General features: G+C 34.6%; 1 protein-coding gene across 3 annotated transcripts in view; it reads left to right on the top strand.

Moving 5' to 3' along the window:
• LOC149066219 (uncharacterized) overlaps positions 1-24,872 on the top strand; it is a 49,486-nt gene that overhangs the window by 6,851 nt on the left and 17,763 nt on the right. For 2 of the 3 annotated variants that reach the window (XM_089253251.1, XM_089253250.1), the window contains exons 2-5: positions 5,907-6,050; positions 10,041-10,058; positions 16,715-16,840; positions 21,845-21,969. In XM_089253251.1, the coding sequence (XP_089109377.1) occupies positions 5,912-6,050; positions 10,041-10,058; positions 16,715-16,840; positions 21,845-21,969 (408 nt within the window). In that variant the 5' untranslated portion in view covers positions 5,907-5,911. The remainder of the gene's footprint in view (positions 1-5,906; positions 6,051-10,040; positions 10,059-16,714; positions 16,841-21,844; positions 21,970-24,872) is intronic. The other variant, XM_089253252.1, reaches the window with a different exon arrangement.

Genomic DNA, 24,872 nt, shown 5'->3' with positions numbered 1-24,872 from the left:
TTGAGAATATTTTCTCTGGAAGGACTACTATTATAAATAACTTGAGAAAATTCTTATAGATTTTTGATGAGAATATTTTCCTGTTATTTATAATATTGTTATATATAATATCCTTGAGAGTATTCTCTGGAAGGACTACTTTCATAAATTACTGGGAATATTCTTATCGAAAATAATAATTATTTTTCTGAAATTATTAACAATATTCGTTCCAGAGAATATTCTCCTTGATGAGAATAATCTTCAGTTATAGAAGTCCTATAGAGTATTCTCAAGAATATATGAAATAACATGTATTGTAATAAATAATCTCTATAAATAACTTGGGGGGCCATTCAAGTATTATGTCATCATTGATGGGAAAGGGGGGGGGTTTCTGATTTGCTGACTTTTGATGACACGGGAGAGGGGGGTTTATATAATGGTTAGGCCTACGTCATCAACCACCCTTTATGAAAATGTGAGTTAGGATTTAGAGGGGCAGAGCTGATGACGAAATTTTGCTGACGGGGGTGGGTCAAAAATGGCTACAAATTTGCTTACGTAATACTTGAATGGCCCCTTGAGAATAATTCTTATTATTTTCAATAAGAATATTCTTTAGTAATTTATAGTAGTAGTCCTACGAGTGAATATTCCCTGTCCCCATCTCCCTTCCCATGAAGAAAATGGGAATATTGAAGTTTGTAGCCCACAATATTAAAGTTTGAAAGAAAAATTGAATCAACATCGCCGAATCCCACAACTTGCAAAGAAATGTGAGTGATACACAATTTACGTGTAGGCCTATGTGCATTGAGGAAAACAACTGTTCTGTATCTCAGAATGAAGGTGATTATATAAGAATAGCAGCTTCCTTTGTCAATCAACTTTGACTTTTGCGCTTTGCTTTAAACTCATTTCTGAAAATTTATCTAATTTTAAAATAATTTTTTAAGGTTTTAATCTAAAGGTTTCTAAACTCTTCATAACCAAACTATTAAAACCTCTCATCATGACCAAGAGAATATTCTCAAACTAAAAAGATGTCGTTGGAGGGGGGGGGGTTGATTTTGTCAAAATATGTCCCCCTCCCATAATTCACTGGTATCTATGCATTTTTTCCAGCATGGCCTAGGTCTTTGATCACCTACTTATATCTTCATAGAGACAGAGCGGAGAGCTGTGTTCTGGGTAGGAGAAAGAAGAAGGTATCCGTGACTCAAATAAATCATTTCTAAAAACATGTTCTATCCAAAGGTTCATTTACATTCATTGTTTTGTCTACTAGTAGTAAAATCTTACAAGGAAGCCCATTAACACTGAGAATTAGATGTATGGAATTTAGAATATGCAATAAATTTAAAACAAATATACAGTCGATCCTGCTTATAACATCCCCATTTAGAATGTTTTTCCACTTAGTATGACTTATTTTCGTGTTCCCAACTCTAAGTAATTCTCAATAAGATTCCCTGTTTGAAGTGTTTTCCTGCTTACAATGTTTTTTATGATGGTTTTTCAAAAAACTTTATAAGCAGGATTCACTGCAACTAAAAGTTAGAGGCAGAAATTGTTATATTTACCAATAAATCAATCTATAAATTCCCTCCTGATTGATTTTTCGTTTTGTTAAAAAAAATCTTAGCTCTATCAATATCTTCTAATTAAATTTAAAGCAGGTGTGAGATTCTCTCTCTCTCTCAGACACTTATCTTCTGATTCCCTATTCATATAAATCCTTTCGATGAGATTTCCTGGTAGAATGATTTAATTTTCTCTCCCTGATGGTCCACCACTCTGATCTGTCGCCTTATAATTGCCATGTATTTTCATACCTGAATATGGGAGCTATGTATATCAGATTTGTGTTGGTGAAACTTGACAGTGTGCTTGTGTGTGTGCCCAGCATTTGGCATGTTTTGTGTGTTCAGTAGGTGGTGCCATCTATCTAGGGCTGCAACTAGATCCTTACAAAAATGGGCCAAGCACACATTTTGGCACCTGTGTAATGTAAAGAAGAAGAAGATATAAAGTATTCAACAACCCCTCTAGTCCAGAGTCCGGGGCACTAGACCCACCTGCTGTCCCCCTTCCCTAGTTGCAGCCCTGCATCTATCCTTCAAACTGCTAATGCATGGATTTCAAATTTAATGTATGCATATTTGAGCATTATTGAGCACTAGCTATAATACCCGGCGCTGCCCGTGTTTTCTTCAATGAGGCTTTTTGGATCACGTGATATCTTCCTCTTTCTTTGAGGGACATACAAACCGTGTCTAAGGTAACCAATATGAGGACTTCTTGCGCAACTCATGAAAGAAACCGATCTAGATTTAAAGAATGAATGAATTAAAAGGCAATATGGACACATTAATTTTCATGCTTGAGAAGATGTAAATAAAAAGTTGAAATCAATGTTATTGCGTGGATATCCAACTCAAAAGTAGATCCGGCTAATTACTTCATATTTGATTTTCTGGGCTTCGTATCTCTAAGTGAACTCAATATTTTAAAAATTGAGAATTCAATACAATTTTTAAAATTATCGATGTGGCGGAAAACCCCACCAAATTTCCGCATTTCTACAGTAAACTCTGCAATTTTAACACTGATTTCTATGGGGATCATTCTTTTGCCTGACCCTCTAAAGTGGTGCTAATGATGATTCTGACGTCTATTCAAAGAGCTCTTATTACTGGGAAGATTTAAAAAAATGGCAAACCATTATAAAGGCATAAACTATTATACATATAGCATTGAAGAAGTGACACACCATTGTAAAAGCATATACACGTCTGAAACACATTGTTAGGGAACAACGGTAACGAAAGTAAATGTTCAATCAAATTCAATCGAGTTCAATCAAATTCCATGATCTTACGGGGCATTTTGCCATAGACAGAATAGTTGGGAAGATCAAGAAAATGTACTGGTTTCCATACATGAATCGCTATGTAAAACGTCATATAGCAATGTGGCTGGAAAATTTAGTCAATAAGTTACCGGCAGGTAAGCAACAGGGATTGCTGCATGCAATCAAACCCGAAAAAAGACCATTTGTATCATTTCGGACCTTTTGTCAAAGTTCGAAGGAAAATCAGGAGCTACTAGTGATCATTGACAACTTTACCAGATTCGTATGATTGTTTCCAGTGAGAAATACTTCAACTACTTGTGTAATGAAATCGGTCGACAACTTTGTGAATGATTGGACTACCGGACCGAATCATAACTGATCGTGGTTCTTGTTTTACATCACAGCAGTTTGAAAAGTACTGCAAGGATAATGGAATTCACCATACGCTCAATTCAACGAAGGAGTAAATAGGACTATATTGTTGTCGATAACTACAGGTATGGGGAACAGAGACCATAAGGACTGGGACGTGAAAATCGAGTTAGTAGAACGAAATCTGAACAACTTTGTGAACAAGTCATCTGGTAAGACACCATTTGATATGTTGCATGGATACTCTTCAAGGTTCAATGATGGAATGTTGAGACTGTTAGCAGGTGAGCAGAATAACTCATGGATGAATCCAGAGGAAGTACGAAAAGAAGCTCAAGATATAATCGTGGAGAATCAAAGAAAAATTAAGAACACCTTCGATAAACGCAGATGTTCTACAATAGTGTTCGAACCAGGTGAGGTTGTTGTTATGAAGAGAAATCTGAGAGCCATGGGGCAACCGAGGAAGACTTAACCGAAGTATAGAGGACTGATGACTGTTACGGCTGTATTACTGAACGACACATATCGGGTGACTGAATTGGAGTCAACAGTGAAAGGTTATCTGTACATGACAACAGCGCACGTGAGCCAACTAAAAGTTTGGAGGTGTGAGTCTGAGTCCTATGATGAAGACATTTTAGTTCAAGATGAAGATGAGCCAGTGTTACCAAAATTCTCTGCCCAATAATTCACCACTAGGAAAATTCACAGACAACAGTTCAATGTGAGTTAATAAGCGAGTAAGTCAGTCCGTGAGTTAGTTAGAGTGATCCAGTGTGTGAGTAAGTGATCTAGTGAGTGAGTGAGTGACTTAATGAGTGATGCTAAACATATGGCGGAAAGTTTTAATAATGACTTTATTAGAAGGAATTTAGATGATACGGAAGAAATTACAAATTGTGCTGTTGCACAATACAAGAGTTATATTCAATAATTCCATTAACTCTCTCTCTCTCTCTCTCTCTCTATATATATATATATATATATATATATATATATACATTTTACTCAGAATCTTCTCACGAAACGTTAAAAGGAATAATAACAGAATTAAAAGATAATAAAGTAAGTGGATATACGATAAATTAACCCCTAAAATGTTTAAAATCATCTCCTGTTATCACTTTGGTATTATAGAAAACATCGCTGATCAACAGTAGCCAATGGATTTCTTTTTATGATGAACTAGCTGCTACCCGCGACTTCACTGGTGTGGATTCTGCAATCTTAAATTTACTCAGCGATATTTCCCCCATACCACTTGAACACCTCATGTCTCCATATGTGATGAACTTCCAAAAATCCTGTCTTAGTGGGTATCTACATATATATATATATATATATATATATATATATATATACTGGATATAAAATAACATGTCCTGACTGATTCATCATCGCCGAACCAAAACTGCTGAAGCTATAGATATGACATTAGGGCAATATTGTAATATAGATAATATAATATAGAACAATCAGATTTTTTAATCATTTGTGACACTACTAGGTTAAAAACTAACGAACTAATTCACTCACTTCCTCAATCACTTTATCTCTAGATCACTCACTCACAGACTCACAAGGTTGCTCATGGACTCAGTGGCTTGCTCACTCACGGACTGACTTACTCGCTTATTGACTCAGTAACTCGCTCCCTCTCTCACCGACTCAGTAACTCAATCACTCACTTCCCTCGCTAACACTGACTCGCATACTGTTGTCTGTAAATTGTTAGTCGTCAATTTTCCAGCGCTGAGTTTTTGTAGCGGGGTGAATTGTTGGTCTGTAAATTTTCCTAGCAGTCAATTTTCCGGCAGTGAATTGTTGGTCAGCAAATTTTTCAGCAGTGAATTGTCTGTGAATTTTCCAGACACAACCAAGTCATAATCCGAAGAGGTTGACACATAAGGACCAGTATTGTGGGGCAATCGGGACGATTGCAGGTCAGGATGGCAGAGTGTAGGAAGCTATTGAACAGCCACTGAAAGTTGATTCATTTTTCAACCTTGCTTACACATTATTAGACCACGGCCACCTCGTTGTATTCTACCAAAATTAGTGCATTTGCTTGGTCACGTGTTAATACTTATTTGACTATATTACTGATGTTTTAGCTCTTCTTAATGTTTTTTTGCTGTCTTGAGAATTTGAAGAGTTGGAGTTCGGTATTGTAGAACAATCCAATAACCTGAATGACATACGATGATTTATAATGTGATAGCAGAACGCTAGTTAAGCTGCTTTTACACCACAATATTGCGCATGCGAACAGGGATGGCAATGGTTCAAAATTAGTTTGCCGTCCTTTAGTTACATAAAATATTAACATTACAAAAATATAACAGTGAAAAATTCCTAGCATAATATCCAATGTAGCTAGATGTAAAATTAGAAAAATATTGAGAGTAATTCAATTTTATTGTGCAAGCAGAAAGCAGGATAAACAGATGTCCTGAAAGCCTTTTTTAGGGACGGCAAAAAATAGTGAAAAACTGGGACATCTGTCCACCCTAGTTCCATCTGTAGTTCTTAATGAATCCAGATTCTGTAAGTCATGGTTTTTGAAATTTGTGTGTTCACATGCCATGCTTGAGGTTTGGGACTCTTTCAAACCATTAATGCAAAGCTACTTTTGGAATGAAATGCTTTTCAGAAATGTAATTTTTCAATTCAGTTTCATTTTTTTTTTCAGATACAATGAGCTCGAATGAGTGTTATAAATGTCACAGAACTGGACATTTTGCAAGAGAATGTACGCAGGATGGTATGCGTTTTCCCGGTTCTCGTGGTAGAGGATATAGAGGTGGGCGTGTTGACATGAGGTCGATACCCAGAGGTATGTGGAATGATCTTTGATGAATTTAAAAAAAAAAAATTATATGTGTTCGATTTTCAATGGTTAAAATAATTCCTTGATGGTTTCTTCCCAGATGCATGTAAAGTAACTAGGATGAAACTATTTGACTCACTAATAAGTAGGATATTTGATTAATTATAATTTGATATTTGAGACTAATTTCAAACTTCTGGTGTTTTTTTCCTGACAACCAACCCAATACTAATCAGATATCATACTAGATAAAGTGATTAGGCTATTTCGTTCGTTACCTTACATATTCAATCGTTTCAATATTTTTGTTTGAAGTTTCTGTTTGAAGTGATAACGATCTTGCATTGCTGCATCCCAAATAGTTTTCAACTGCATGATTTTTAAAATTTGCTGTAGTTGCCAGTTAAGCTCTATATACTGTAGGCCTAACTAGCTTTTTTAATTGAAACAGTATGTTACTTAAGATTCAAAATTGTTTAAAAAATTGAAATCTTAATTCAAAATTGAGTTATTTTTGTGTAAGAGTATCCGATTATATGAAATGCAATATACAGTTTACAATCGATTTTACGAACTTCCAATTTACAAAGACGCTCTTTTATGAACCGGTCCTCTGTCCCGAACAGCATGCCATAGAGCAAATGTTAAAATATGTACTATTTTAAAAACTCTCATTTCTATAAGCGCTCTATTCTATGAACGTCATTTTTATTTCGCTATTTTTTTCCCCAGTTATTTTATTCTTGCTGCCACCTATGAGTTTGTTGTAATCAAAAGTAAACTTCAATTCAGATGTTCTATGTGTCTTAAGAGAAAATAGAGGAAGAGAGTTCATCACGTTGTCATCACAAACATACAGGTGTTTTGTGAACATGTGCTAGGAAAGAGGATTTGATTGTTGGCGGTAGTGATGCAATTCATGCCTCGTGCATCATGATTAGATAAATTGCCAATTTCAGAAATGGTATGATACATTAGGTTGTTGATAGGCCATTTCTAAGTCGAGAGTGGATCACACTCTATTTCAGCCAACTGCTGTTAATCTATTTATCTCTTCGCAATGCAAACAAAATGGAAAAGATCGAGCTTGACAGTGGATAAAAAATATTTTGAAAGAAATTAATGTTCAAACTCTTACACAAAGACAGAAATTGCCAAAAAGTATGGAATTCAGAAAATTACATAGAGTCCTCTAATTAAAGATCAGCAAAGGTCGTTTCTATGGCAAGTGGTTCCAATGGCATTCTACAAACTTGAAAATATTTTTGGGAAACAAAATTTTCACTTGAAATGTTATTATCCTACATCAATTTTATGGAATCGTATATGTGTAAAAATGTTGCGAGAAAGCAAACAAAAATAAGCGATTTTTATACAAATCATCAATAAAAATGAATGACTAACTGATTTTTTATTTCACTTATATTTTTTTCATAGTCTCTCTCATTTACAAACTTTTGCTTTTACAAACTAATTATCAAGTTTGTACGGGTTCTAAAAACAAGCATTAGCTGTACATAGAAACGGACAAGGATTTTTCCCTTTGAATTCTGATAAAATTGCCAAGTCAAGGCATTGTGTGTCACTGAGAAAATACTGTCCGGCTCTTTTATAATGAACAAGACTATAAGACAGACAGACATGACCACAGCCCAGAGAGACCATCTTGAGATGGTTTGCGCTCTTTCCGAAAGGGATGGACGGTCTCGGAGAGCCAAGGCTGTAACAAAGTTTTTTTAGATTGGATTTTGTATATACCTTTTCGGTGTTATCTTGATTGTTTAAGGAATTGTTATTAGGAATAACTAATCTGAGATGGTGAGCATATTTGAAATATTTTGAATTGTTTTCAATCAAACATCATTACTATTTCTTCATTGAAATCTAAAACGCACATTGTTACTACAGTTAAAACCTTTCATAACAGATATTCCTTGTTAGTGGGCACCTTCTGTTAATGAATACTTTTTGAATTATGCCAATGAGCCTTAACATATTCTACTACCTATTAATGGATACTCCCTGTTAGTGAACAAAATTTTTGGTCCCAAGGGTGTCCATTATCGAGAGGTTCTATTGTAAATTGGTGTATAAAATGTAGGGGGAAGGATGGGTCCTTGAGCCAAGATTATAGTGTATTTTTTGCTATGAAACCATAAACCTTGGCCCTTGAGAAGAAAAAATGTGAAACCCCCTGCCCTTCTTGAGAATTTGAGTTATGGTACCGCTTTGCTTTATGCTTTGTTGGAACTCCAAGAGACTGGAGATCACTTTGTTATACAGAAATTCTAAGTTTTTGCATTGTTCATATGTAAACTTATCTGAGGTATTAAAAAAGTGGTAGTTGAAGATTTTTGCTATAATGGTATTCCTTAAAATGGGATTAGACTGTACAGTGAAATATCTGTAAGATCTCTTTTGCTACAGAGATGCGGAAATACCATATGTATATGTGGTATATTACAAAAGTTTAGGCACTAAGAAAATTTCAATAAATAGAAAACACTAGATAATATAGTGAATGAAAAAATCTCATAGTTTATTCACTAACTTGTGCATGTTTATAAGTAGGCTTAGTATCAAATTTCAAAAAGTAAATGGATTTGTGTCTGCAGCAATACTTCGTTTTACATCAGATTGGTTTATGTCACCCTACATTTACACTGTTTCATCTCAATTTTTTTTCTCAATTATACACACTCAGCAAATCCTGAAAGCACATGATATTGTGTTAGAGTAGAAACATTTTCCCGTGAGAGTCACATCAAAAACACGAATGGAAAAGAAACAATTGAAAATCTGCACATTTACAATTTATGTTTTCTTCTTTCCTTCCTCCTATTTACATTGGCTTCTAAAATTTTAAATGTGTGATCATATTGAATCATAGTCTAACGGCAACAAAAAATTCATAGAAATTATCTGTATGTCTAACAAAAAATAGAGGAGGGTCACAGTGTCTCGAAAATAGGAGGAAAAATCATAATTTTGTTATCATTTTTGTCAAAAAAAGAAAATGTTTTTCTTCCTAAGATATATCGATGGTGCCTAAATTATTTTTGTAATTTGTCAAGCCCTGCTATAAAGGTTTTTTCCCCCCAAAGAATTTTATAACCGAAACACTGTTAGCAGTTTAACATACATTTGTTACCTGTTAGATTCATACGTTGATTCAGGGCCGTCATTTCAACTTTTTCCAGGGGGGGGGGCGGGGCAAAGCACATGTACTCAATGTATGTATATATATATATACATACCATTTTTAGTGTGTTTTTAAAAACCACGGGGCAACGGCCCCCCCACCCCCGTAAATGACAGGCCTGCATTGATTGGTGGTATTGTGCTGGATTGGACAAATCCCAGGCGCCAGGTCATTACAGTGACCAAAAAATTGGTATTGGCCCCTGAAATTTCCTTTGTGCAGTTACTAAATTGCAGGCTGAGAGCAGCACAAAATGTTTGGAATTTATAGCAGCATATCTACTAACATGAAAGGAGGTCACTATTCCTGAAAAAGTCAAAAGCAACATTGTTTTGGACGTGTTTCTTCGGGTGAAGTAGTTTCTCGGTTAAAGCCAAGTTTTTCTGGCACCTACATTTTTTTGCGATTTGTCCAGCCCTGGTATTGTGTGCAGAATGACAGAATTTTTAATCACAAATGATTTTCATTGCTTTGAAAAAAATGAATCAAATAAGTGGAAACAACATGAAGAAATTCAGTATATTTGTTGGAACTTGTTATAAATGATTTTGAAAGAAATAGAGCGTTTGTAGAAATTTTTTTAGGATGAATAGATTATGGAAGGAAGATGTATACAAAAAACATGTATTTTCAATAAAATATTTATTATATCGCATAAGATTTTAATTGAATTTTTTATTCCTTCATTTTTTATAAAAAGTTGTGGTATGAAAAAATTTTCCTTTGTCTGTGTTCTTTGTTTTTTTTTTTCGCCAATACTTATGATGGATTCATTTCTACAATTTTTGGAGCAGTGACTTCTTTTAACCCAAGTAAGTACAGGCTGATACGTGCGTGTGCATCACACTATTGTCCCATGATTGTGTATTTGTGTAAAGATTTCGTTTCATGTGTTTGATGGTGTTGTAATGTGTTCTCTTGAATGGCAAACATGAGACATTGGATAAAAAAAAACAGTTGGTTTTTATTGGTTAAATTATGTTTTGGAAGAAAAGTTCAAATAAAATTTAAGAACGTGGCTGGAAGATCAAAACTACAATAAGATGGAACTGCATGTTGGTTTTTAAATGTGAAAATCACTGAATTCAAATTTGTTTCCTTTGTTGTCTAGTCTGTTCAGCTGTCTTGATGGAATGATAAATTATGCATGCTTTCTGCTGCACTTTTTCTCTCTCTCTCTCTCTATATATATATATATATTGAACCTGCATGTGATGTCCTTTTTTTCATTTCAGTTGAATGCTTATTTGAAAGTTTTTATATGGTGAAAGGAGACAAATTAAAAAGAAAAAATATGAATTTGCAACAAATTTTTTCCTAAATCATTAGGAACCACAAGGAATAAAATGCAGCAGTTTTGTTTTCCATAGTTTTTAATTTTTCCCTGTCTTCTTCATGATTGTTACCTAAGACATAGCTACTATTACACCACACATGTACCTCGTCCATATTCCTCTGCGGAACCTCTAACAAATTGGTACATGCGGGAATGTGTGTGTACGTGTAGTGAAACCTGACGTGAAGTTCGTTTCGGTGTAATGCTTGTTATGTGTAGTGCTGCCATCTGCCACCAGTTTTTCTAACTATGAGTGAAGTGTAATGATTGAATAATTAATTGTTGTAGAACTGTTGCTCTCTGTGGCGAGACTTTTCAATGGGGAGATCGGCTCGCATTTGCGCCTTGAAGTTGGGAACCACAGGAAACCAACTACAGCCGACCTTCACTATGGCGACGGTGGGGTTCGAACCCGGATCCTTGCGATGCGAGTCCGTCATTATGACCTAAGACATAGCTGCCACTTTTCCTGTATTTTCTCAAATTTATACTCCATCTCCCAGACTCCCCAAAATCCCCCAAATTTTGACAGTGACTGCAAGAAATCCTTACATTTGGGGGTGGGGAAATATTCCAGAGGAATACATCCAGAAACAGGCTATTACTTTTGTAATATACATTACTAATATACTATTACTTTTGTTGAATACATTTGATGTCTCATAATGTAAATTGTCACTATTTCATCAAATCACCACAAAATTGTTTTATTTTGGCAGAGAAAAGACAAAAATGTACCAAATATCAATCCTCAATTCTGCCTCTTGACACTGGAATTATCAAGTTTACTCATATATGATCATACATCCTGTTGAGTTGTATGTCCGGTTTTTGGGTTCGATGCAGTTTTTGTTGCATTGATTTGATTTTAGCTGCCATATTTAATAGGAGATTCAACCTACTGATGGATGATGATTCACGGCTTTATGCTAATTGGTGATGAACAGGAAAATATCACTTTTTTTCCGATGGAAAAAAAAAAAATTATATGATTTTACTTTCAGGAATGGAAAATCCCTATTTACTTTTTTTTTTTCTCAAAAAAATTCCTTTTATAATAGTTTTTATGCTGTATTCGGATCGGTGCGGAATCTTCCTAATTCTCATTCACCAAGGTTGGCAGCTATGCTAGGATAAATGACAGACATAAACTTAAGTGAGAAGGAACCATTATAACTAAAAGGTTTTTTTTTTGTATTTATTTATATGTGAAGCATATCAGAACGTTTCACTGTTCTTTGGTAATTCGCCAAATAAATTGCAGTAGGAATGTAATTTTTTTACCTTTTTAAATGACCTTTTTTCTTTTGTAAAATTGCTAAAGCTCAATGTGCTTTCACTTTTAGTCCACATAAACTCAGAACTTCAGGCATTTGCCCCTTTTACATCAGATACGGAAGACAGTATTTCTTGAGCGCAAACTGTACATTAAAGTATGCCCCCAACCCATCATTCACCGGTATCCATGTGAATCAAATAAATAATTCATTTCTAAAAACATGTTCAATCTAAAGGTTATACCTCTGACATCATAAATACATTGGGATTGGGGGATGTCACTCACGCCCGCGCACAAAAACGTCCCAGCATGCATCAATTTGTTAGACATTTTTTAGAGTAATGTGAACAAATAAGGTGCATTGTAATTCACTATTGCTTATTTAACCCCTGGTTATTAGAAAGCAAGGTTTAGTAGAATTGTGATTTCCCCCCCCCCTCTCATGACCAATCAATAAGTGAATAATTCTATGTATAGATCAGGCATATCTGAAAGCAGGATATTCTCCATATCAGGTATACCTAGCTTTATGTGATTTTTTATGCCATTTTCAATAGTTAGGAGGGTTTTAATGTAGTCTGAACGAGTGGTTTGCGGTTTGTGCGTCGTGGTATTGATCTGCTCTCTGCCCATGGTTGGATGAAGTTGATATGCATAGCTATATTGAAGGTCTTGGGGCAGTTCATCTGATGTGGGACTGATGTGACTCTAGACTCTGGATGCTAGTAGCCTAGAACTACAGTGGCACTTTGATTTGCAAGCATAATTCATTCTGTGAAAGTGCTGGTGATTTGAATCACTTGTATATTATATGAAATTTTTTCATATGAGAAATAATTGAAACTCTGATGTAATTACTGAGAAACTGAATTTTTTAGATGTTATGCCAAAACAAATATATATTTGTTTTGGCATAACATCCAGAAAATTCAATTTCTCAGTATATTTCGGGCCGAAAAAATACCATCTCTGATAAAATTCATTCCACAATTATTCGTTAATATAAAAATTACTGATAAAACGACATTTAATCTATATTGTCACACAATAATAATATAATAAATATTCATACAATGAATATATATTGATTGGAATAATTTGTTGAGAAAACTAATTTTTGATGCGCATGCATGGCATATGCAAATCCAAATACAGTAGAACCTCGATTAACTATGCTACGACAATTTCAATTTCATGTTTAGCTCTTCTCTGTCCATGTTGTTATTTTTTCATCGGTTATGTAAGATTTTGTGAAGGTTTGTGATGAAAATAATTATTTTTATATTTTGTAGAACTGTATTTCTTCATTATTTTACAAAACTGCCCCTCCCACCTTTTATTCTCAGAGCTGAACTCCCATGTCAACGCGTTGAAATGGCAGCCCCATATGCACTCATAATTACTGGACATTGTCCTGGAGCGATCAGCACTTGAAGATTTACAGCTAGTTGCAGGAATGTCAGGCAGTTAGTCGAAATGTATTGTTTTGTTTTTGTAACTGAAAGATAAGACACAGGAATTGCGTAACTTTGGATGCGGTCGTGTGACCACATGGCTCATTGGCTGGACCGGTGCTATTCCTTGTTTGCGTCATTCTCATAGCACATTTATAACTGTGCAGAATGGCTGATAGAAAAAGGATAAATGGGGTTTTTGGTTATTCGTGATCACCTTCCCTAACATTAGCCCATATAATCGAGGTTTTACTGTATTTCTGTCATCAATGAAACCCAGTATATTAGTAGCATGGCTCTCCTTCAATAAGTGTAATTTTTTCTTATATTTTTTTTGCACGGATAATATATTAATATATACAGTGGATAGTCATTTTAAACAGGTAAAATACATAAATACTACTTTTTTCCAATGTTATTATTTTAAATCATTTTTTTACTGACGGTCGTTTAATTGTGTTTTCTATTATCCATGTTCACCATTAGCCCCGATAATCGAGATTCTACTGTACCAATTTTCTGGGTTATTTTACTGATGCAATTTATACACTGGAGAAGTGCGAAAATATATGTCTTGCACGGGTAAGAATTTTGCCTAGAATCGCCCTTGCTCTTCCTCCTGAAGTGAGATCCTGTCCACATGCTCGTTATTTTCATGCAACAGAGATGTATCAGTTCGTTATTGGTCAAATCCTGGCCATGTTCCTTCACTGGTTCTTGAAATTTAGATGTCCTCATTTACCTCCAGTCTTGAATTAATGTCAGAACTCTGCTGTCAGACTTATTTCGTTTGCCCTGATCTCTTCCAGCCCAGCTTCAGGGCAGAGTCTTCACCTCCAGTTCTATGGTCTTCCCCAAGGGCAATCTCAGACAACTGATGGCTCATGTTTATGAGCCAACCCATCAAAATCATCGTTCAATCATCCAACAGCTTTGTCCAAGCAGGATTGAGGGTTCCTCTCAATAATCACATCCCGGGTTTCATTGATAATTTTGAGGCATTGCACAATGTGAAATGGTTTTCCTAAAACTTCTGGGTTAGTAAATTTTGTTCAGTTTGGCATGCTGACTGGAGACTGGATGAGAAATGAATACCCACAGTACATGTGTGAGCAAAAGCGATGAACCATCGGTTCAGTTCTGATCTCTTGAAACAGAGTAAACAAAGCACAAAATATTTGCTCGCAATGTAAATCATCGCTCATTTATCGAATCAAAATTTGTTCAAAACTTTTACTGGTCTTGCGAAACACTTGTAATTCAAAGTTCCACTCTAATTTTGGGCAGCCTCGTCTAATCACGATATCAATACCTACTCTAATGAGCAGGTTTTTTTGCATCAGGAATACGATTTTTGAAATTTATTCAAAAATTAAAAAATTTTTGGATTAGCCAAAAAAATAAAACTCAAAACACTTAAAAATCTTATCTTTATTTTGTGTTGTTCAAATCAATTGCTGTTTATAGCTGTCACGAGTTCGATACCCGGTTCGTCCTTGTCAGAAAACTTTCCTGACACAGGGATACAACAGGAACAGCAACATGACCGCAGAAAAAATTTCTAATGCAGGGAGTCCCCATTGAGGGGCAGGGTTTAAGCTACAGTCGCATTTTTTGCAAAATGCAATCTTAGAATGCGAAAGAAGTGGTAGCTACTTTCGCAAAAATGCGTACAAGAGTTACTGAATGAGTAGACATCCAACCATCAATCATTACATTAGCATTGTAGCATTTTGCTAAAGCTTTTCTCCCCATTTTCGATTTTTTGCGGAAGGAATTTTTTATCTAGGTTAAACCCTGTTGAGGGGTTAGCACACCAACCTGTCGATGAGTATGAAAAATAAGCCTGCCATTCGGAATCGGCGATAAATTGTAGGTCCCAGAGAGTCTAATTAGCCCTCGTGTGTACAAAATGACTGTGGTGCAACAAAAATGATCAAATCAATTGATCATATGTGGATGAAAAACTTATTTTCATGCCATGTAATTTATCCATTGAATTAAAGACAAATTTCATTTTCAGTTCCTGACATAACTTATTTACTGTTGTCATATTTCAATTTAAAAATAACAAGAATAAATTGATGAACTGTGTTGCATTTACTTACCAAACGTACACAACTCTGGTCTATTGCCACAGAGTTAATTTACTACCATTTCACACCTGAATTGGTGGCTATGTCAAAACATACTTTTTATAGGATGAACATGATGGTGTGCATATACTGTAGGCCTATATATATATATATGCATGCACATTTTGTGCATGCATGTGCATAGGTATAGCCATTGATATTCCAAATTGGAAGCTGGCAATGAATGAATATTCTGATGTAGGGCATGACAAATATGATACCAGTTTCACACCCAAACTAATACTAAACCACACATACACCTTGCAAACAATGTGCAAGAATCATTCATCTGGATGTTCGAATCCTGTGAGTGGGAAGACTGGAAATATGGTGATGCATTTTGTATTCTTTGGGCACTACTGTAATGGGATTGTGTGACTTGCTTGATTCCTGGATGGGTGAGATACTGATAAGGAATGGAAGAACAAATTGTTCCAGTAGACTTCTAGCATTTAGTGTTCTGCCATCTGTATTTAAAATTGTGGGGGAAATGTAATAATCAAGTTTTTGTTCCATTATGGGAGTCTGTTGGTCTCTTTGAATAGACTTTTTAACTTGATTAGCACCTCACAGTTGAAAGGCACAGCAAACGAACTTCAGCCAAACATTAACTGTGGGAATGAATCTGATTATATAAATGAATTTAATCTGATTATATAAATGAATTTAATCTGATTATATAAATGAATTTAATCTGATTATATAAATGAATTTAATCTGATTATATAAATGAATTTAATCTGATTATATAAATGAATTTAATCTGATTATATAAATGAATTTAATCTGATTATATAAATGAATTTAATCTGATTATATAAATGAATTTAATCTGATTATATAAATGAATTTAATCTGATTATATAAATGAATTTAATCTGATTATATAAATGAATTTAATCTGATTATATAAATGAATTTAATCTGATTATATGGAGTTTAATCCCTTGATATGAAGACGGCATGATTCCCACATGCTATACGACGACGCTCAAACTGTAAAACATGTTAAAATCAATGAAGAATTGATTGGATTTGTGCTAATGAGATGTATCTGTTGTATGTTATCAACTTTTACATGCAGTGTGAATTTTGAAAAGTGCTTGAGATTGTGATCCAAGTTGCTTACTTTAGCATAGCACCTTAGTATTTTCAAGACATGATGCAAATTGTCAAGATTATGTATCAATAAAGATATATATATTTCCATGATCAATACATATTTTAATGTGTTGGTTTCTTTTGCTTTTGCTTATCTTGCTAGAAAAATGTTACAAGTGCAATCGAATTGGCCATTTTGCTCGGGACTGTAAAGAGACAGAAGACAGATGCTATAGGTGCAATGGGACTGGTCATATAGCAAAAGACTGTGAGAATGGACCAGATGAAAGTGAGTATCACTAGTTGAAAATGGAAACCAAACTACACTGTATTTTGCCAGCATATAAGACGTTTTCTTTCGAAACCAGTCCCAAAAAATAGGGTGCATGTTATACATTGCTACTAAGTGTTTGTGGAAAATTTATACCAGAAAGACTGGGGACATCTCATACACTAGCAGATACAGTAATTGATAAATTTCTGAATAAATATTTTTCAAATATTTTTTATGCCTCTGATGTTTTCAGTTATGTTAATACAGTGGATATAACCTGGATAAACCTGGATATAACGATACTCTGTGGACCAAGAAAAAATATCATTGTATAGGAATTTGTAGTTGTATCGAGTAGCGTTGTTTCATTAGATACACATAAGTACAATAAGTATATTGTACAGTGGAACTTCGGTTAACAAGCTTAATTCATTCCACCAATGTGCTCATTATCTGAATAGCTTGTTATTTGAGTCAAACTTCTGCATAGGAAATAATGGAAACTCTGATAATTCGTTCCACAATTCATTCACATAAAATTCACACAATATTCATTCACATAAAATTCACACAATATTCATTCACACAATATTCATTCACATAAAATTCACACAATATTTATTCACATAAAATTCACACAATATTCATTCACATAAAATTCACACAATATTCATTCACACAATATTCATTCACATAAAATTCACACAATATTCATTCACATAAAATTCACACAATATTCATTCACATAAAATTCACACAATATTCATTCACATAAAATTCACACAATATTCATTCACATAAAATTCACACAATATTCATTCACATAAAATTCACACAATATTCATTCACATAAAATTCACACAATATTCATTCACACAATATTCATTCACATAAAATTCACACAATATTCATTCACATAAAATTCACACAATATTCATTCACATAAAATTCACACAATATTCATTCACATAAAATTCACACAATATTCATTCACATAAAATTCACACAATATTCATTCACATAAAATTCACACAATATTCATTCACATAAAATTCACACAATATTCATTCACATAAAATTCACACAATATTCATTCACATAAAATTCACACAATATTCATTCACATAAAATTCACACAATATTCATTCACATAAAATTCACACAATATTCATTCACATAAAATTCACACAATATTCATTCACATAAAATTCACACAATATTCATTCACATAAAATTCACACAATATTCATTCACATAAAATTCACACAATATTCATTCACATAAAATTCACACAATATTCATTCACATAAAATTCACACAATATTCATTCACATAAAATTCACACAATATTCATTCACATAAAAATGAATAAAAACGGCATTCAAAATCAATAATTAAACACAATAATAATACATAATACAATAAAATATATCTCATAAAATAATGCCATAAATAAATATACAATACGATAATGTATTTATAAACATTTTTGACTATTTACTTACTGTAAATGACGAGAGGGAGGAGGTCTATCATTTAGGACGATTTACAGATTCACTGTTTGCAAATTTATTCTTTTTGCGTGACTTTCAAAAAGAGCCTCATCCAATGACACTTGCTTTTGCCCCCTTTTTAGGATTTCTGGGAAATAGGAAATATTGCAGTGTTCGTTGGACAGACTTATTACACTCCTGCAGCTTTATTTTAGTGGAGTTTCGCACAGATTTTCACATTCTACACCTATCTAATCTAATTTTAGTTGAGAGAAAGGCGTCTCCTTACTTCTCTCTTCTTCAGATGAGGTACCGTCCATAAACTCTTGGTGGTGCGTGGAAAAGAGATCCACCACTTCATGTACCGTCAACTGTTACATTTTTCACAATAGTTCTTGAATGCCATCCTCATTAACCCCCGGTCCATAGTCTTCTCAATGTACACAATCTCAACAAATAGTGGCTCCTGTTCATGTGCTAGCCCCTCAAAGTCATTTTCAATAATGCAAATCAGCCCACAATTTTTTCCAAGCAGAATTTGAAAAAAACTTCAAGCACACAATGCTATATCTAGTTTCATATTGTAAACAATCACACTCGCACATGTGGTTGTTTTCCCAGTGAGGCACACTTACTGGAGACTTTAGAGGAGAATATTATCCATAATATGTATGGGTGAAAGCAAAAACCATCAGCTCAGTTGTGATTACAGGAAAATAAATAAAGCAAAAAATTTTTGCTCATAATGCGAATCATCGCTCGTTAGCCGAGTCAAAATTTGTTCACAATTTTTGCTCGCTATGCGAATTGTTCATTAACCGAAGTTCCACTGTACTTTATATAATATTGTTCTCAACCTTTCATGATTCAAGTACTGCCGGGAAATATGTAGGAGGCTTGCTTACTCCTTAGAATCCTTAGCTGTGCATATATCAAAAAATGTGTGGCGGGAATATTTAGTACCCATGAATATTCTCCCACTCTTAAAATTCATAGGAGGCTAGTATAGCCTTACAGTGACATCACCCAGAATAGAATGGGTAGCTTATTAAAGCTCTGTCATACTTCAACAACATCACTGCCCTTAGGTATACTAAGAGACTTGCTGACTCCTAGACATGTGCGCGAAGCTTACATACCCCCAGGTTCTAACAAATTCCAGGCATCAAGTTGCTATAGCAACTATCAGATTTGTTTGGTACAAACTAAAGCACTTTAACATGTAATATTAGTTATAGCACAAAGTTTTCATCACTTGTGTCAGCATGCCTACCAAAAAAGGTGCTATGGGAGGAGGGGGGTGGTGTCTATGTAGATAGGTAACAGGGTGTATGACATTTTACTGGCGAACTGTTGGTTTTAGATTCATACTTCTGATTAGAAAAAGTATCCAAATAACGTGCAGTACTCATATGCCATTCATGTTGCAAGAGGATATATAGTTATAATCCTAGGGGATGATATAAAAAGTCTTTTTATATCATCCCCTTCAGCCAAGAAACCCAATTAAAAAGTTGTTGCCCTGTCTCTCTTGATGCAGACAAAAAAAAAAACCTATGTTTCTAAGTGCGATGTTTGCAAAGATATTTTAATTGGAAAAATGGAGGAAAGTTGGGAAAAAACAGCATTAAATGTGAGTAAAATGGGTTTCCTGCATTGGATGCTGTTTTTCCCAATTCTTCTTTATTTCCTCAGATATTCATATTCAAAAAACATTGTGCTTAGAAATAAATTTTTTTAGTTAGCATCAGTAGTGACAGGGCAGCAACTTTTTAATTTGGTTTCTGGGCATACGGAGAAGGTGAAAAAAGTTAATTTTTTTATTTTAATGTAACTATACAACCCCTTGCATTATGAATGATATCTCAGTACTACCAACACCATCTACAGCAGAAGGCCTCCGTGTGAAGCTCATGATGTCACTGAAGAAGGGCCTATAGCCATTGGATACAGCAGGCCAATTGCATGCGTCATCTTTACCCTTTTTTGCAGTATATGGCTGTAGGTGACATCACCTTCAGTGACATCATCAGCTTCCCGTAGAGGCCTTCTGCTATAGAAGGTGTTGGTACTACATAGGTGCGGATCCAGGACAATGTGGTGGGAAGGGCAAATTGTATGGGTTAGTTTAATCACCCCATATTTTACCCCAGGACCAAAAAGTTTCCCATATTATTCAGCTCTTGGAACGAGCGGTTGTTCCCCTCGCCCCCCTTCAGGATCCACGCCTGAGTGAAGGCAGACACATATCTTCAGCTGCAAATGGAATGGAGGCAAACATCTGCAGCTGTGAATGAAGCAGAGGCAGATATCTTCAGCTGCAAATGGAACCAAGGCTGATATTTTCAGCTGTGAATAGAGCTGAGGCAGTGGATCAAGGGCGATGTGTCGGAGAAGCATTATATTGTGTAGCTGCATCGGATGATCCTGTATTTTACGGAACAGATAAATTTTCTCCATATTATTCAGCTCTTAGGTGGGGCGATCACCTCCCATTGCCCCCTCTGTATCCGCAAATGGTACTACATGTTATTTAGATACTTTTTCTAATTGGAAGTATGCCTCTAGGATCAATGGTTCATCTATAAAATGCCACATGCTCTGATACAGGGTGATCAGTGAATAAGTCCTTATTTCAAAATTAAATATCTCTACAACAAAGATCAATAGAATTATGCGATAAACAGTACGTTTATTAGCAAAACTGTAAGAATGTTGTACAGAAATTTCGAAAATTTCGTTTTTTTAAAAAAATTTTTTAAAATTAAAAAAAACAAAAACAAAACTGGAGATTTTGGGGTTCCGAAAATCCTCATTTGTGTGAAGAGAAACCACTGCATTCGCCTAAAGTTACTGCATGGGCTGCGGTATGCGCCAGAGGCATTATCGGCCCCTTCTTCGTGCAAGAAACGATTACTACTGAACGTTGCGTTACAATTTTGGAACAATTTATCAGCACACATGGCGCATACCGCAGCCCATGCAGTAACTTTAAGCGAATGCAGTGGTTTCTCTTCACACAAATGAGGATTTTCAGAACCCCAAAATCTCCAGTTTTTTTTTTTTTAAAATTTGAAAAAAATTAAAAAAAAAAACGAAATTTTCGAAATTTCTGTACAACATTCTTACAGTTTTGCTAATAAATGTGCCATTTACCGCATAATTCTATTGATCTTTATTGTAGAGATATTTAATTTTGAAATAAGGGCTTATTCGCTGATCACCCTGTACCTATGCATCCTATATAGCATTGCATATGCAGTAAAGTTTGACATTTGACAGGGATGGTTATTACTTCATGCTCTGGTCAATTTACTGAGATCACTACTGTTAGAAATATCTTTGTAAAAACATCTCTTATAATATCACTGTACTTCTCTTCTGCAGAATCCTCATGAGATTTTTAATGATTTTTTTGTTGCCATTTTTTAGGGGAGGAGGGTAGAAATCTTATAGTGCTCTAATTCAGTTGAATATCTTTCATTATTTAGATTTATTTCACATTTGATGTTCTTAAATTTTGCAGTGTCCTGTTACAACTGTGGAAAGACTGGTCATATAGCCAGAGACTGCAAAGAGAATGAGAAAACTTGCTATATATGTGGTAAGCGAGGACACATTTCTCGAGATTGTATCCAGGATGACCGAAAGGTGAGTTTTCATGTTAACATGCTTATGGTTTTGCTGTACTGGATACAAATTTCAGTATTGTCTTGGTTATGCCATTTTCATTAAAGTACCATTAAGCTATTCAGATTCCTAATTATCTGACATAATTCACATGAGTAAGTCAGTAAACAAAAATTTCTGGATGATGAAACATGCTTTTATTCAACCCATTAACCAGCATAGCAGGAGTTGCTAAATTTCCTGTAAAACAACATATCTTTCTTTATAAAGTAGGCTTTCTTCCGATTTTCAGTAGGTGCAATGTAAGGTGATAGGCAAATGAGTTCCATAGAGGAAAATCAGCCTTACAAAATATCTGGGCTTGTCATTGCCAAAATAAAAGACTTTTAAGAAGGCAAGATTTATATATGTTGTCCATGCTGGTGTGCATTAAAAGCCCCGTATTATGCATGATAATTATAATCAATGTAAGTTCAACAGACGCGTAGACAATTTGGTGAACTTTTCTTTGCAGCAGCATTAAAAAGTTTCTAATGATGTTATTTATGATGAGATAATGTTCTTGCTACAACCAAGCAATTCCTCAAATGTGTTATCGAAAGATCTATTAACCCAATTTCGCTCATTTACATCGATTGGAGAATCTTGGACTTCAGTGATAATCCTCCCATTACTGTGGGGGAAAAAATTGTCACAAAAGGAGTCAACACCAATTAAGAGTTTCAGATAAACTAGGGTTGGATATACATTCAAGGTTCCACTGTACTTCCCATCAAATTTTACTGAGAAGATCAGTTGTTTGCTCTGATACATTGGGACAGACATTACAGCGCAATAACACAACACCCACTCTCAACATTCCAGTATGTTGTTCTCGCTATTAATGGATACTTCCCAAAACATTTTTGGCTCTCAAAATAGGGCTTCATTGTATTCTGCAATATATATTCGGACACTCCCCGTTAGTGGACAAAAAGCTCAGTCTCATGGTTGTGTGTTATCAAGAAGTTTCCACTGCATTTCAGTGTCTCAGAGTGAGATACCGCTATTAGTGGGGTTCCCTTTTCTTCTTATTAGCAAGCTAGTTTTTTGATATCAGAGGAGACATGATGATCTTTCCAGCTCCTTGTTCAGCTTTGAATTTCTATGGGTCTTGGTGCTGCTGCATAAATATGATTTACTATAAAAATTGTGGCACTGTTCTCATTTTACCCATTGAAAAAAATAGATACTAATTTTCAGTCTCAACAAATTTAGTAGAAGCCAGTTTTTCCACATTTATAAAGTTAGTGTGTTGAATATCCATGAAACATGATTAACCAGACTCAAGTTTTATTCATTATGTGATCAGATTTATTCAAATAATTTTCATGTTTTATACAGGGTTGTTTGGTTTAAACCAAGTGGTTTTTTTTTTCAAAAAATCAAATAAAAGTGGCCTAAATATCATTTTTTCCTTAAAAAATATCATATTGATTCATTATTAGCCAAAATTTTTTATTTTTATCATATTTTATATTCTTGGGGTATATTTTGATGGTATATCTTTAAATGGCATAAGATGGTATAAGTGTTTTTTTTTTTTCAAAAGTCTCATAAAAGTGGCCTGAATATATATATATATATATTTTCATATGAAGTATCTTAGTTATTTAAAGTTATATACAGAAGTCAAAATTTCTCATTCTTACAACATTTTCTAACTTTTGGCTACATTCTGATGCTCCATCTTTAGCAAATTCATGAATAAAGATTGCATCGCACATCTAAATATGGTGGTGTATTATCAGGTTTCTTTTTCCCTTCACAAAGAAGCAGCAACAGTAGTGACACCATCATGCTATGGGCACAGGTGGTCTTATAATCCAATAAAGACACCAGCTGTCCTTAAAGGACAAAGACTAATGTACTAGTAGTTACATTACCTCATATTTTCATTTTCTTTCCCATAAGAAGTAGCACATCTCATACTGTCTATCACCTAGTCTTAATATTCAAGTTTTTTTTTATACTTTCACTGTTAAGCCCAGTTAATCAAGGTTTTATTGCATAGTAGTAACAGATTTATGAAAAATAATCAGCTATATACAGGGTGATTATAATTTAAGTTTTGATTCCAAAACTATACAATAAGTACTGATCAGAATGACTTGAAAATTTGCATGGATACTCCTGAAGCAATGGAATTTTCTTTGGCGAAAGAAAAAAAAGTGCAAGTAGATGATGCTGTATTTGGCCAGCAGTATAATCTATTTTGTGCAACCACATCATTTCGGCACTTCCACAGCACCAGTGTGTCGATAGAACTTCTATCAAGATGCACATTGCAATACCAGCAAAGCAGCTGCTGAAGACCCATTTTGACAGGATGCACGTTAACCCTTGCAACTTCTGGCTGTGGAGGTATCTCAAAATGTTATAAACAGTGGTCAGATTGCAAACTTTGGTGAATTGCAATCTCCAGCGCATCCCCTATATGTTAGAAGTTCCTCAGGAATATTAACGGTGGGAGGGGGGGGGGCACGTTTGGTTTAATAAAGCTGAATTGCAAGCACATCCACATTATGACCATGGCCTACTCCGATTCTGTTGTTGAACAAGAATTTTTGTGCTTTCAACCTCATAGCCAGAACATGTTGTGGAAAACATATGTAACATTTCTTGAGTAAGTTGTAGTTATTTGTTCAACTACTTCGTTTTTTGTGATGTTTCCATGAATTATGAAATCATACAATGCTATAATATATAAGTTATATTTTTGCCATGACTGGCTATCGTTTCCATTCTGTGAGCAAATTTCCCACGTGTTGGATGATGTCATTAATTTTACATTTTAAATTATTTTTTTCACCTTTACCAAATAAAATTTCATTTCTTCAGGAATATTCATATCAATTTTCAAGTCATTCTGACAATCGTTCTTG

The sequence above is a fragment of the Pholcus phalangioides genome, unplaced genomic scaffold (assembly GCF_987345545.1).
Source record: "Pholcus phalangioides strain wild (caught in Gottingen) unplaced genomic scaffold, Ppha-v1.0 ptg000032l_1, whole genome shotgun sequence".
Classification (NCBI taxonomy): Eukaryota; Metazoa; Arthropoda; class Arachnida; order Araneae; family Pholcidae; genus Pholcus; species Pholcus phalangioides.
This window is presented reverse-complemented; position numbering and strand designations above follow the sequence as displayed.